This window comes from Zonotrichia leucophrys, chromosome 5, assembly GCF_028769735.1.
Source record: "Zonotrichia leucophrys gambelii isolate GWCS_2022_RI chromosome 5, RI_Zleu_2.0, whole genome shotgun sequence".
NCBI lineage: Eukaryota > Metazoa > Chordata > Aves > Passeriformes > Passerellidae > Zonotrichia > Zonotrichia leucophrys.
Window position 1 is genome coordinate 30707197 of NC_088175.1, and position 12616 is coordinate 30719812.

The window sequence follows — 12616 nt, forward strand, 5'->3', positions numbered from 1 at the left end:
TCAGGTCAAACCTTTGTCACAGCTGTACCAGTAAAACTGCAGTATCTTTCATACCTTTGCACATCCATAACACAGAAAATAAATGGGCTTGCCTTTTCTGTCCCCCTCTCAACCTTTTTGCTCAAGTGTCCAGAAAAGGAATGGTGGTTTTTGCATTAGTCTTTGATGAAACAGGTCATGTGCAAAATGCACAGTTATGTTTCTTGGGTGGTTTCTATTCCTCTAATACTTGACAGTCCTTTCCATGTCACCGTGGTCTCTACATGAATATGCTATCCTCAGGTCATACTAATTGTCTCTAATGACAGTTTTGGAGCAGAGATTTCACTGCTCTTCTGGTGACTGTGTCATTGCAATGGAAATGTCTCTGACCTCTGTGCTGCTGGAAGTGTGTAAGAATGGCTGCTATGGCCAGGATGCTGGGCTCTCTCTGGTTAAGCCTTGGAAAAGGCTGTTTGCCTTCTTTGTTATTGGGATGAGAATTGCAATAAGGAGTCTAAAATTTGAAAGCTGTGTATTCATTTGTTGTGCTTTGGTGTAAACAGGTTTTGCATCTTGACCACTCTCCCATCCTAGGGTAGATCAAGGGTCCTGTTGGTGGAAAGGTCTTGAGGGCCTCCTGCCCTCCTCAGCAGAGAAGTCACACACTCCAAAATACCTGTGTATCTTGAACTGCCACCAGCACCCAACAACTGCTTTGCGAGGACAAAGCCAGGGGCCAGGGAGCACCATTTCTGTCAGACCTGGAGGGTTGCCACCTCCTTTGTGAACACCATTTCCCCATGCAAGCTGAACCAGCTGTCCTGGGTATTCCATTTTGCAGGTGTCCTCCAGGCCAGCTTGAAACACTGGGGCAAACCTCAGAGCCAGCAGTTGCCTCTCAGTCCTGTCATGTTTTCAGCACCTGGGCATCCCCATTGTAGCCCTTCCCTGCCCAGCATGTTTCATAACAGATGTTATCAGCAGCACTGTCTGATACGTCTGGGCCTGCCTTAGCAAGGATAAGACTCTTTTTATGAGCGTGGGCTAGAAGGGAATGTGATAGAGCAGGAGGGAGGGAGGAACATAAGTCTCCGAGTAGCTCATTGCAATGCCAGGTGTTGTCATCACACAAAATGGCACGTCTCAGGAGATGCCAGGAGATAGTGCTGGCTGGTGGGGCTGTCTCTGCCTGAGATGTTCCCAGGCCTGCAGCTTGGCTGAGTTTGAGGGAAAAAGAGTCTGCAGGAGAAACCCGGGAAGGAGGAATGTGTCTGTGTCCAGTCCAGCAGGCCTGCTGTAGAGAACTTCAACCACAGCAGATAAGCACACTATGCATCAACAAGTGTCTGGATAGAGCCTTTTGGAGATCTTAGTATCATAGAATGGTTCAGGTTGAAAGGGACCTTAAATGTCATATAGTCTGACCCCCCTGCAATAAGCAAGAACATCTTCAACTAGATCAGATTGCTCAGAGCCCTGTCCAACTTGGTCTTGGATGTTTCCAAGCATGGGACATCCATCGCCTCTCTGGGCAACCTGGGATATTGTTTTACTACCCTCATAGTAAAAAACTTCTACCTTATGTCTAATCTGTATCAACTGTCTTATAGTTTAAAGCCATTGTTCTACTAACAAACTTGTCTCCATCTTACAGGCCTCCTTCAGGTACTGAAAGGTGGCAATAAAGTGTCCCTGGAGCTTTCTCTTCTTTGAGCTGAGATGCTCCATCTGTGTCAGGGGATTGGCTGTGATGGTCCCGCCCTGCCGTGGGTGCTGGCAGGGATGCAACAATGGCTCCAGGCAAATCTGGCATCTCCCAGCACATGTGGATCCACACCATTCCTGCTTAAATTCCCCCCACCCCCGCCTATGTGTAGGAAGCTGCATTCATAAAAGAAGCCTCAGCTTGAATGCAGACAGTGGACTCGACAACTCCGGAGTCATGTGGCAGGTCAGTGCCCGCTCCCTGAGCCGGGCCAGTTCCCGCGCCTGGCAGAGGCGGCTGCCCTGGCCCGGCCCCGCACCTGCAGCCCCACGGAGCCGCGGCCCCGCGTGGAGCCCCGGGACAGCCCCCGCCCAGGGACTCTCCTCCATGGCCCCCTCCATCCACCTGTCGCCCGCCGCCCGCAGCCTCTTCGATCAGCCGCTGGCCATCGCCGTGCAGGGCCTGGGCCCGCGGCAGCAGGTCACTCTGCGGACGTCCTTGCGGGACGAGACCAGAGAGCTCTTCCAGGCCAGTGCCCGCTACCAGGCGGGCGACGACGGCGAGCTGGACCTCGCCCGCTGTCCTGCGCTGCCGGGAGGCAGCTTCTCCGGCCTGGAGCCCATGGGGCTGCTCTGGGCTTTGCAGCCCGAGAAACCTTTCTGGCGGCTGGTAAAGCGGGACGTGCAGAGCCCCTTCCTCCTGCAGCTGGAGGTGTTTGAGGGCCACGGGGAGCGCCACGGGCGGCTCCTGGCCCAGGCGCAGCACGAGCGGGCGTTCCTGCGGGACGGGGTGCGGAGAATCCCGGTGCGAGAAGGGAGGATCCGGGCGACGCTTTTCCTGCCCCCCGGTGAGTACCAACTGCAGCCATCCTGCTTTCTCTAAACTGGTGTTGTGTTGGTGAAAGTTGTTCCATGACCTCTGTGGAGTCCATTAAAGCCTCATGTCCTTTCCCCCATCCTTCCCTCCCCACTCCCATGCCACTCACCAGCCCGACCATGCTTCCCAATTCACCGGCCCATGCACGTGCCAGGACACAGCTGCAGAAGGGAGAGGAAAAACCATTCTTACTCGGGGCTTGAGGTTAAAAAGAAAAAAGAAAACAAACTAAAAAACAACCATGAAGAAATTCACAGCAAGTGAATGTGAGTGTGCCTTGAGAGCTGCTAGACAAGAAGCTGCAGAATACAGTGGTGTCGTATTTTGTTTTGATTCCTAAAACAAATAAAGGTTTGCACCTTATCTAAGAGGTTCTGCTCCTGCACTTTTTTTTCCTCTACAACACAATCTAGAATTTTTTCAGGTGCTGACACTGCACAGCTGACTGATAGCATCTTTTCCCCAAAAGAAGCTTTTCTGCAGTTCCTGTTTTGTACCTCGTTTGATGCATTCCAAACCAGAGAAACATTGAAAGGAGTAATTTCAGGCAATTCTGATCTTTGTCTTGTTTGCTCCAGGAGAAGACACCTTTCCAGGGATCATTGATATACATGGACTTGGAGGAGGTCTTTTTGAGTCCAGAGCAAGCCTGCTGGCCAATCATGGCTTTGCCACACTCGCCCTGGCTTATTATCAATTTGAGGATCTGCCCCAGGAACCAAAGACACTCCACCTGGAATATTTTGAAGAGGCAGTGAACTATATGCTGCAGCACCCACAGGTAGGAACACCCATTTGCTCTGGGTTCCAGGAACTGCTCCTGTAAAGTCCTCTCACTTTGCTCAAGTCATCTTTGGAGGAAGCTGCAGAATTACTCACCTGGCAGGGCTGGCCTTTGCAAGGATTTTGGGTGTCTGAGTTCTAGGAAAGAGAAGGGGCAAGTATACATGCTCTGGAAGGGGGGTGGAGAGAGATCACAAAGCAACATCACAAGAGACAGATCAGATGTAACCAAGTGGGAAGTGTTGCAGGAGAAAGCCTTCATGAGTTGCCACCAAATGTCCTCCTACAGTTTAAAGAGTGAAAAGTAAAGAGCATCTGCCAGGGTATAAGACTAATAATTCATAGCTGTGACCTACAAGCTGTCCCCAGAGGGATGAAATCATGTCTCCCCACTCCTGGCTGATTTCGGAATACCAAGGAACATTCTGCATATGAGTGGTTTGAAGTACAGTGTGAGGAGGGAGTATAGGGGGTGTGGGAGGGTATGCCTGTCATTTGTTCAAAAGAAAAAGTAATCATTGCCATGACTTTCTTCATGTGGTTTTGCAAACTCTCAGCATTGGACAATCTTCCCCTCCATTAATCTTTTCAGCTGAGCACTGATGAGCATTTCCTCCTATCTCCCAGGTGAAGGGTCCAGGGGTTGGCCTGCTTGGTTTCTCCAAAGGAGCCGAAGTGTCCCTTGCCATGGCTGCCTTCCTGAAGAACATCTTGGCTGTTGCTTCCCTCAATGCCCCTGTTGCTGTTACAGCGATTCCTCTCTCTTACAAAAATAAAATCATCCCCACAGTGGCCTTAGATGAACACAAAGCCAAGGCCACCAGTTCCACATTTCTTGACTATTCTGATGGCATGGATGATCCCTTTCAAGCTCCTGGCGACCAAAGCCGGATCCCACTAGAGAAAGGTGAGGCACAGCTTCTATTCATGGTGGGCCAAGATGACTGTGTTGTCAAAAGTGAGTATCATGCTACTGAAGTCTGCAAGCTTCTGCAAGCTCAAGGGAAGAAAAATTTTCAGATTCTCTCCTACCCTGGAACAGGGCACTGCATAGACCCACCCTTTTTCCCTTTGTACCACATAGGAAGCCACCCTGTTTTTCACAAGCGAGCAGCCCTGGGTGGGGAGCTCAGGGCTTATTCTAAAGCTCAGGTTCATGCTTGGTCACAGATCCAGGCATTTTTCAAAAAGTATTTAATTGTTAACTAATGTGCAACAAATAATGTGCAAGTAACACACCATTTTGAACAACCAGATCTGATAAATTCTACTGCAGTTATGAGGTCAAACCTTTGTCACAGCTGTACCAGTAAAACTGCAGTATCTTTCATACCTTTGCATATCCATAACACAGAAAATAAATGGGCTTGCCTTTTCTGTCCCCCTCTCAACCTTTCTGCTCAAGTGTCCAGAAAAGGAATGGTGGTTTTTGCATTAGTCTTTGATAAAACAGGTCATGTGCAAAATGCGCAGGTTTGTTTCTTGGGTGGTTTCTATTCCTCTAATACTTGACAGTCCTTTCCATGTCACCGTGGTCTCTACATGAATATGCTAACCTCAGGTCATACTAATTGTCTCTAATGACAGTTTTGGAGCAGAGATTTCACTGCTCTTCTGGTGACTGTGTCATTGCAATGGAAACGTCTCTGACCTCTGTGCTGCTGGAAGTGTGTAAGAATGGCTGCTATGGCCAGGATGCTGGACTCTCTCTGGTTAAGCCTTGGAAAAGGTTGTTTGCCTTTTGTGCCTTCTTTCCATCTTCCCTTCCAAAGGAAGTGCTCTGGCTTGTGGATACTTCTGGCCCCAAGATATGCCAAAAAACTTTCTGTTGAGTTTACAGCCATTTTGGTCTTCTCCTACATGATGTGGAGCATTTTAATCTTTGTTACTGGGATGAGAATTGTAATAAAGAGACTGAGATTTGAAAGCCATGGAGTCTTTTGCTGTGCTTTGGTTAGAAGCAGGGTTTGCAGCTTGACTACCTTCTCATCCCAGGGTGAAGGCTTAAGAAAGCTTGCAGCTTTGGGATCAAAGGTTACCCAGGTGGGAACAGGAGACCATAGAAGATGGACACTTAGTCCCCTTACCTTCACTCTATTCCACAGGTCTTGTGTCACCAAGCATGGAGGAGAAGGAATTTTGCTGAAGCCTCCAGGACCCTTAGCATCTGCTCCCGCATGTGGTCAAGCCCATGATCAAATCCAATAGTGTAAGCCACAGAGTGTTGTTCTCAACAACAGGAATAGTAGCCACACATTCAGGGCTGGACACCAGACAACATACCCAAATGATAGATGACAGAACACCTCACCTGTTTGGAGAGAAAGGGTAATTTCCATGGTCAATGAAACAGTGCCCAATATCTCTGACCACTTAGTATTTCCAATTAGGGCAATGTAAGATTCCCTTAGATGCTTCTACTTTCACACCTCTAAGACAGGCATGAGGAGCTCAGAGCATAAGGCATCCCTGCCAGCATCTTCCAGGAAGAGTGGGAGCTTCAGGAAACAGCTCTCCCTCTGCAGTTCCTTTTGGATCAGAAGATCCATCTCTGCCTAAGATGGACTGAATGACCCTGTTTTTTAAATCCTTGCACAATCCATTATTAGAAGAGCCACATGTTTCCTGACCTACCTAAATAGTCTGAGAAAGTGCTCCTCCCTTATTGCTCCTGCATCCCTGAGCACCCTGACCATCCTTCCTAACACACCTGGCTGTGCAGCTGCCTAGGCCGGGCAGAGCTTGGTGGAGACATAACCCACCTTGCCCATGCCTTGAGGTAACGAACAGAGAAGCAGAGCCGGCAAGGAGACAAGAAGCAATGGTGAGCGAGTGCTGGTGTGGCTTCTGCCCGTCTCGGCTGGAGCTGGCCCTAGCTGCGGCCGCTTGGCTGTGCCGTGCAGAGCTGTCCCATCTGTACGGTCTGTCCCACACCGGCCCGGCCCCTCCAGTGAATTCCGACTGCGATTTTGCTCGGTGGCTCGTCTCCTGCCCGCAGCCACCGCCCGGCCCGGGAGAGCTCGGTGAGACACCGAGGACCTCGCCGAGGCCCAGAGGGGTTCAAGGACTCGGCAATGTTTGGATGAAGCCTCCCACAGCCGGGGAAGGCAGCGGGGGGAAGACAGAAGAGGAGGCAGGCATTCAGGGAAGTAGGGAGGTAGAAACCTGCAGGAACGCAGGCAGGCAGGAGAGAAGCAGGCGGGCGGGACAAGGGAGCTGCCGCCCCGCTCCTCCCCGCCGGGGCGTGCCAGCGGCACTCCAGGCCCCAGCCCGGCCCTGGTTTCGCGAGGATCTGCCCCAGAATCCGCCTCCAGAGGCGGGAGCGATCCGGAGTCATGTGGCAGGTCAGTGCCCGCTCCCTGAGCCGGGCCAGTTCCCGCGCCTGGCAGAGGCGGCTGCCCTGGCCCGGCCCCGCACCTGCAGCCCCACGGAGCCGCGGCCCCGCGTGGAGCCCCGGGACAGCCCCCGCCCAGGGACTCTCCTCCATGGCCCCCTCCATCCACCTGTCGCCCGCCGCCCGCAGCCTCTTCGATCAGCCGCTGGCCATCGCCGTGCAGGGCCTGGGCCCGCGGCAGCAGGTCACTCTGCGGACGTCCTTGCGGGACGAGACCAGAGAGCTCTTCCAGGCCAGTGCCCGCTACCAGGCGGGCGACGACGGCGAGCTGGACCTCGCCCGCTGTCCTGCGCTGCCGGGAGGCAGCTTCTCCGGCCTGGAGCCCATGGGGCTGCTCTGGGCTTTGCAGCCCGAGAAACCTTTCTGGCGGCTGGTAAAGCGGGACGTGCAGAGCCCCTTCCTCCTGCAGCTGGAGGTGTTTGAGGGCCACGGGGAGCGCCACGGGCGGCTCCTGGCCCAGGCGCAGCACGAGCGGGCGTTCCTGCGGGACGGGGTGCGGAGAATCCCGGTGCGAGAAGGGAGGATCCGGGCGACGCTTTTCCTGCCCCCCGGTGAGTACCGGCCATGCCGGGCTCCCTCCCCCACGTTGTTTCCTCTACTTTCGGCCCCGCACTCGCAGGTCCGGAGCCAGAGCGCCTCTGGGCTCCCCTAGCGCTCCCGACCCGGCAGAGGACAAGGGGGAGGTGCGTCTCGCCAGTAGGGATTGAGCACTCCTCAAGGCGTGGCCTGATCAGCCCGACCAGCTTTGATCTGCCGGCCGTACTGCTCACACGGAGCAGGCTCATGTGATGAAGCCCGTGTGTCTGTTTATCTGACTTCTACTGGACATGAAGACATAGATCACAGTACACTTTTTGTTCCCAAATGCTATGGGAGGTGGAGTCAGCCAGTTTTCAAGGCACTTTTCCTGCACCTTAATGTTTTCCAGAAAAATCAGGTGGTAATTCTTTTGAGTAAGTGGAAGATGTTCTCCTAAACTGAGGAGTTTAAATCTGTGGCTTCCCTTTCCAGCCTCTCCACACATCCTGAATTTAGTAGTGTCCTATTTGCTGTAGCCCAAGTTGCCTTTTGCTGCCACATTTGTCCCCAGTTCTTCCCTGTTCATGAGCAGGTCAAGGAAAACATTGGAGAGACTTGCCCTGGCAGGATTTTTGTCAGAAAATAATGGAAAGGGCTTGTGAGTTTTTCAGATTGCCTGACAAATGCTGTGTTATCCTTCCATCACCTGTCCAGATTTCTGCTAGTTTTCTGTAGGAAACCTCAACTTTTGCATTCCCTTGGTTCTGCAGTAGCCATACCCCCACAGTATCCCACCCTTCCCTCCCCCCATGATACAGAGGTTTTCACCAAGCATGTCTCTGGAACCCCAAGGAGCTCCTCTATGTATCACGTGCCTTCCCCTCTCCCCTTTCTTTCCTGTCTGTCCCAGATAACTCTTTCTGTGCCAGCCAGAGCCTTAGGCTCTGACTTCTCTGACTTCATCTGTCTTCTTGAGGCTGGAGGTGAATTTCAAGTTCTTGCTTGTTACATACGTTTGATGGTAGTGTGCAGACACCTGAAGGAAGCCTCACCCTCCTTCCGGAGCAGGAATGGAGGTCTCCCTCTTGGCCACCTCCTTTCCATACTTGGTTAGTACTTTGCAGCAATCCCTCTCAGCTCTGGACTTCAGTCCCTGTCCCATGATGAACCTAATGTAATGCTTCCTTTACCAGGTAAGCAAGGCTGGTTTCAAATACTTTCTTCTCTTAATCCCAGAATAAATGACTGAGGTGCATTTACACTAAAATTGAGAAGGTGGAACCATCAGAAGATGAGATTTTGAAGCAGAGCTTAATACATTTGCAGTGAATTTACACGATACAGAGAACTAAATGACTGTCAAAAGATCCCTTTTCTTCCAGCTGCCTGTTTCCTGATGTTATCTAAAACATTAGCAGACCTGCTAAATTATGCTAGTTTGTTTAATCTTGAAGCAATGTAGCCACTTCATTAAAACTGTCACAGTAATTTAGGACTCTCAATACCATTCTGCTGCTGTATTTTTTTTTTTTTTTTTTAAGACGCATTCCAAGGCCTATGAATTTGGAATGTAAATTAAAAATTGTGGGTTAATGTGTTCTGTTATGTGGTCTCTCTCAGGAAGTGGCCCCTTTCCGGGAATTATTGACTTGTATGGAACTGGAGGAGGACTCCCTGAATACAGGGCATGCCTGCTGGCCAATCACGGCTTTGCTGTGCTGGCTCTGGCTTTCTACAGCTATGAAGATCTCCCCAAAGATATGAAGGAATTCCACCTGGAATATTTTGAAGAAGCTGTAAACTATATGTTACACCACACCCAGGTTAGTTTGTTCATTGACTCACTACAACGAACTCTCATCAGTTAGGTCCTGTCAGACTACAGATGGGGCAGAGCTGCTGTACCTAAAATAGCATTGCTGTTGAGTTGGCTGTTATTGTTTTATATCTTTTAACTCCCATTAAAATGGCTCTCTGGCAGATTATTCCATCTCTTCCTTTTGATCTGCCCAAGTGAAACAGTGACACATTGGTCACATACTGATAATTTCTACTCCATTCAACCCAGTGTCATAACTAGGGTGCTAGTTTCCTGGAGGCTTACTGGACTTGCAGTGGGGATTTCAGATTTATGCTCTGTAGAATGTCCTTCAGAACTAAATGTCCTTTTCAATTGTGGAGCACGTGATAGCCTTCTGTGATCCAGATCTCAGGGAAACCAAGGAAACTCAAGGAAGTCCACCGATACACATTTGATGCTGTGTATTTTATAAGCTCTTAAAATCACTCCAAATGTTGGTATTTCATAAGTATGGGTTTTAATAGCTAGTTATACACTTAGGGATCCTTCTAATTCAGCACCTCTTGGAAGAGAGCCCTGCTCAATTCTGCATCTCCTTATAAGTAGCTATGAGTGAAAGTAGCTAGAATTGCACAAACCAACACTTGGTTTCTCTGGAGAATGAAAATAAATACCTTCCTCCATCTCAGAAAGATGAGTAGTTCTTAAAGGTCTTGTCTGCTTTTTAGTTACCTTAACCTTAACTGCTCATGGCACTTTTCTGCCCAAAAAAAATCTGAAAATTGCTTCACCCTGCATTTTTTTCCCTTGAGAGCAGTACAGTACCATTGCCTCTCATTAACACCTCCACTGCTATTCTTGCCGTATTTTTAATACGTTGCAAAGTTTCAGCCATATTTTCTAATTTCTTCCTTCCCGTATTTCAAAGTTAATGGGTGTGAAGCCTGTTACACTGGTGATAAGACACAGAAGGTATTAGATTCTGATGCTGTCTCAGAGCCTATTTGCCCCTGAGAGTCTTTGGATATTGAAGAGTTGTGGTATTAGCTAACCCTCTTCCAGTATCCTTACAGGATTTCAGCACCCAGTAAGGTCATTTAACTTTCCTATTCTAGTTAATTTGCCTTGTGTAAAAGAAAATGAAGGTAACCTAGTCTAGACTGACTACAGGGGACTGTACAATTCTCCTGGAAAAATGGTTTTAATAGGTTATATTTTTAAGATGAATTTTAATGAGTAAGCTACCTCAGACCACTTCCTGTGAGTTGGATACCAAACATTGTAGAGAAGCAGGAGAGCAGCTCATGTGGAGCCTGCCACCCCACGTCAGCTTCTTAGTAGGGGAACCTTGAATATAAGAAATACATTAACGTAAGTGATGACAATATCATAGTCATTGCTGGCTTTGAGCATTTTGCACTGAAAGAAAGCAACTGCAGAGGAGGCCTCCCCTGCACTTGCCCTCTTCTTCTATTAACTGCATAATAAATAAAGGGAATCTGGGACTGCACATTTGCAAGCACAGCTGTACTCTGCTTCAGCACTGCACCTTGTAGCTTTGTTAGGATGATACTGCAGTCTCAGTAGGGCTTAGGATCATAAATCAAGCACAGAACAGTGCCTAGGATCCTTCAGACATGGGCCCTGTACACAGAACCTCAGATGCCTGTAGGTGGGGTCCAAATTTAGGACAGACAAAGCTGCAAACATGGCAATATATTAAAGTGGCATGCCGTGGTTCTTTGTGGTTTCTCTTCTGTCACCTGCAGGTTAAAGGTCCAGGAATTGGTTTGCTTGGACACTCAAAGGGGGGTGACCTGTGTGTCTCCATGGCCTCCTTCCTAAAGGGCATCACAGCCACTGCCCTTATCAATGCCTCAGTGGCAAATGTGGGTGCGGTGCTGCGCTACAAGGACATCACCATTCCGCCCCTTGGGATGAATCCAAAACGCGTCAAGGTCGGCAAGTCCGGGATTGCTGATATTATTGATGCATTGAACAGCCCACTAGAAGGGCCTGACCAGCAAAGCTTTATCCCTTTGGAGAAGGCTCAGTGTTGCTTCCTGTTCATTGTTGGCCAGGATGATCACAACTGGAAAAGTGAATTCTTTGCAGTTGAGGGGAGCAAACGTTTGCAAGCTCATGGGAAGGAAAAGCCTGAGATAGTCTGTTATCCTGGAGCAGGACACTACATTGAACCTCCCTTTTTCCCGATGTGTGCAGCCTCAATGCACCTGCTATTTGGCAAGCCTGTGATGTGGGGAGGGGAGCCCAAGGCACACTGTGAGGCACAGATAGATGCTTGGCAGCAGATCCAAGCATTCTTTCGTAAACACCTCACAGGCGAGCCATCTGGAACATCCAGTAGGCTCTGATATGAATTAGGTTACTTTACAGATGAAGATGCTGGTTTTGTTAAATGTTCTGTTAAATTGTTTTGTTAAATGGCTCAGAATGAGAACAAGGAACATCAGAGAATAAGCTATTAGGTTTCTTGGAGGGTGATGGTTGGTGAAAGCAAGAAAGCAGCTTCCTTTTTATACCCTCCTCTAATCTTGGTTAGAAGCCTTGGCCTCCTGTTTTATGTAGTACAGGGTTATAAGCTGTGGAAAACAAATGGTGGTAAGGCTGTGTGCTTTGAGTGTGAATTGAAGTGGTAGGTAACTCATCCAAGCTGAGAACCGGGATGAAAACATGCCTTGGCCTTGTCAGCGGAGATGTATGCCGATGCTCAGCTTTGTGTTCTAGTTCCAGTATTCCAGTTTTTCTGGAGGTAGTAATCTGCCTTCAGTAATGTTTCTGTCCTCCCTGTGCACTTCTCCCTCCTTTGTTGCTCCTTGCCCTTCTCTCAAACCACTAAAATGCATCTGCCTTAAAAATATCTAATATTTCACTTCACATTTATAGGCAACAAACCAGCCCATAGCTTGATGTGATGTTTTGAGAGCATGAAGTAGAAATGAGACATTTAAACAGTCTTTGGGAGTTCATAAGCGTGAAGAAACAACAGAACAGGTCCTGTTAGTTGTCATCCTGGAGTTGCTTCCGGGCGTCTCCTCAGCACGGCTGGGTATTGCTGTGGAGATCCGCAGCACTGTCGGAGCTCCCTGCCTGTACATTCCCCAAATGCCGGCTCAGCTCCCTGCTCCTAAGGGCTGCTGAGAACAGCCCGGCGGCGGCTCCGTGAGGGGGCCTGAGGCGGCCGGCCCGCTGTGGGGGAGCGGGGCTCCGGCTGCACGCCCGCTGCTCTCTGCGCAGCCGGGTGAGCGCTCTGCCCCGCCGGGATCGGCGGTAACTTTGTGCAGCCAAGCGTGGGGTTGAAGGAGAAGAGACGCCGGGAGTTGCCGGCGCCCTTGCACTGTGTCCCCGAACATGTTGTACCCGGCAGTGCCTGCAGCCCGCATGCGGCCTCTACTGTTGCCTGTGCGTCCGGCCTGTTTGTGCGTTTTGTATCCACTGCACTTGTAATGGATTAAAGTGAAATTTTAACCGATGCCCACGGCTCGCTGCTCCAGTCAGTTGGATGGTTTGGGGGAGGCGGGAGCGGCCCGGGGCT

General features: G+C 50.0%; 2 protein-coding genes across 3 annotated transcripts; both read left to right on the forward strand.

Annotated features, from left to right (window-relative positions):
• Positions 1-1921: 1921 nt before the first annotated feature.
• LOC135448265 (acyl-coenzyme A thioesterase 5-like) lies at positions 1922-4717 on the forward strand. The gene is made up of 3 exons (XM_064714066.1): positions 1922-2534; positions 3142-3344; positions 3974-4717. The coding sequence occupies exons 1-3, from the start codon at positions 1925-1927 to the stop codon at positions 4553-4555; spliced, it is 1395 nt and encodes a 464-aa protein (XP_064570136.1). The 5' UTR covers positions 1922-1924; the 3' UTR covers positions 4556-4717.
• Positions 4718-6489: 1772 nt separating this feature from the next.
• On the forward strand, positions 6490-12544 carry LOC135448156 (acyl-coenzyme A thioesterase 1-like). 2 transcript variants are annotated; one of them, XM_064713818.1, is made up of 3 exons: positions 6490-7291; positions 8880-9082; positions 10830-12544. In XM_064713818.1, exons 1-3 carry the CDS (start codon positions 6682-6684, stop codon positions 11433-11435), a joined length of 1419 nt encoding a protein of 472 aa, XP_064569888.1. In that variant the 5' UTR covers positions 6490-6681; the 3' UTR covers positions 11436-12544. The 2 variants fall into 2 exon arrangements, with proteins under 2 accessions (XP_064569888.1, XP_064569889.1); XM_064713819.1 differs by lacking the exon at positions 6490-7291 and adding an exon at positions 7398-8452.
• Positions 12545-12616: the final 72 nt, after the last annotated feature.

What these genes read in the sequence shown, in the direction of transcription:
- LOC135448265 (XM_064714066.1), top strand. Translation starts at nt 1,925, where the DNA reads ATGTGGCAGGTCAGTGCCCGCTCCCTGAGCCGGGCCAGTTCCCGCGCC. An exon ending in GACGCTTTTCCTGCCCCCCG is followed by an intron (nt 2,535 to 3,141) that starts GTGAGTACCAAC and finishes TGTTTGCTCCAG; the next exon opens with GAGAAGACACCTTTCCAGGG. An exon ending in ATATGCTGCAGCACCCACAG is followed by an intron (nt 3,345 to 3,973) that starts GTAGGAACACCC and finishes CCTATCTCCCAG; the next exon opens with GTGAAGGGTCCAGGGGTTGG.
- LOC135448156 (XM_064713818.1), top strand. Translation starts at nt 6,682, where the DNA reads ATGTGGCAGGTCAGTGCCCGCTCCCTGAGCCGGGCCAGTTCCCGCGCC. An exon ending in GACGCTTTTCCTGCCCCCCG is followed by an intron (nt 7,292 to 8,879) that starts GTGAGTACCGGC and finishes GGTCTCTCTCAG; the next exon opens with GAAGTGGCCCCTTTCCGGGA. An exon ending in ATATGTTACACCACACCCAG is followed by an intron (nt 9,083 to 10,829) that starts GTTAGTTTGTTC and finishes TGTCACCTGCAG; the next exon opens with GTTAAAGGTCCAGGAATTGG.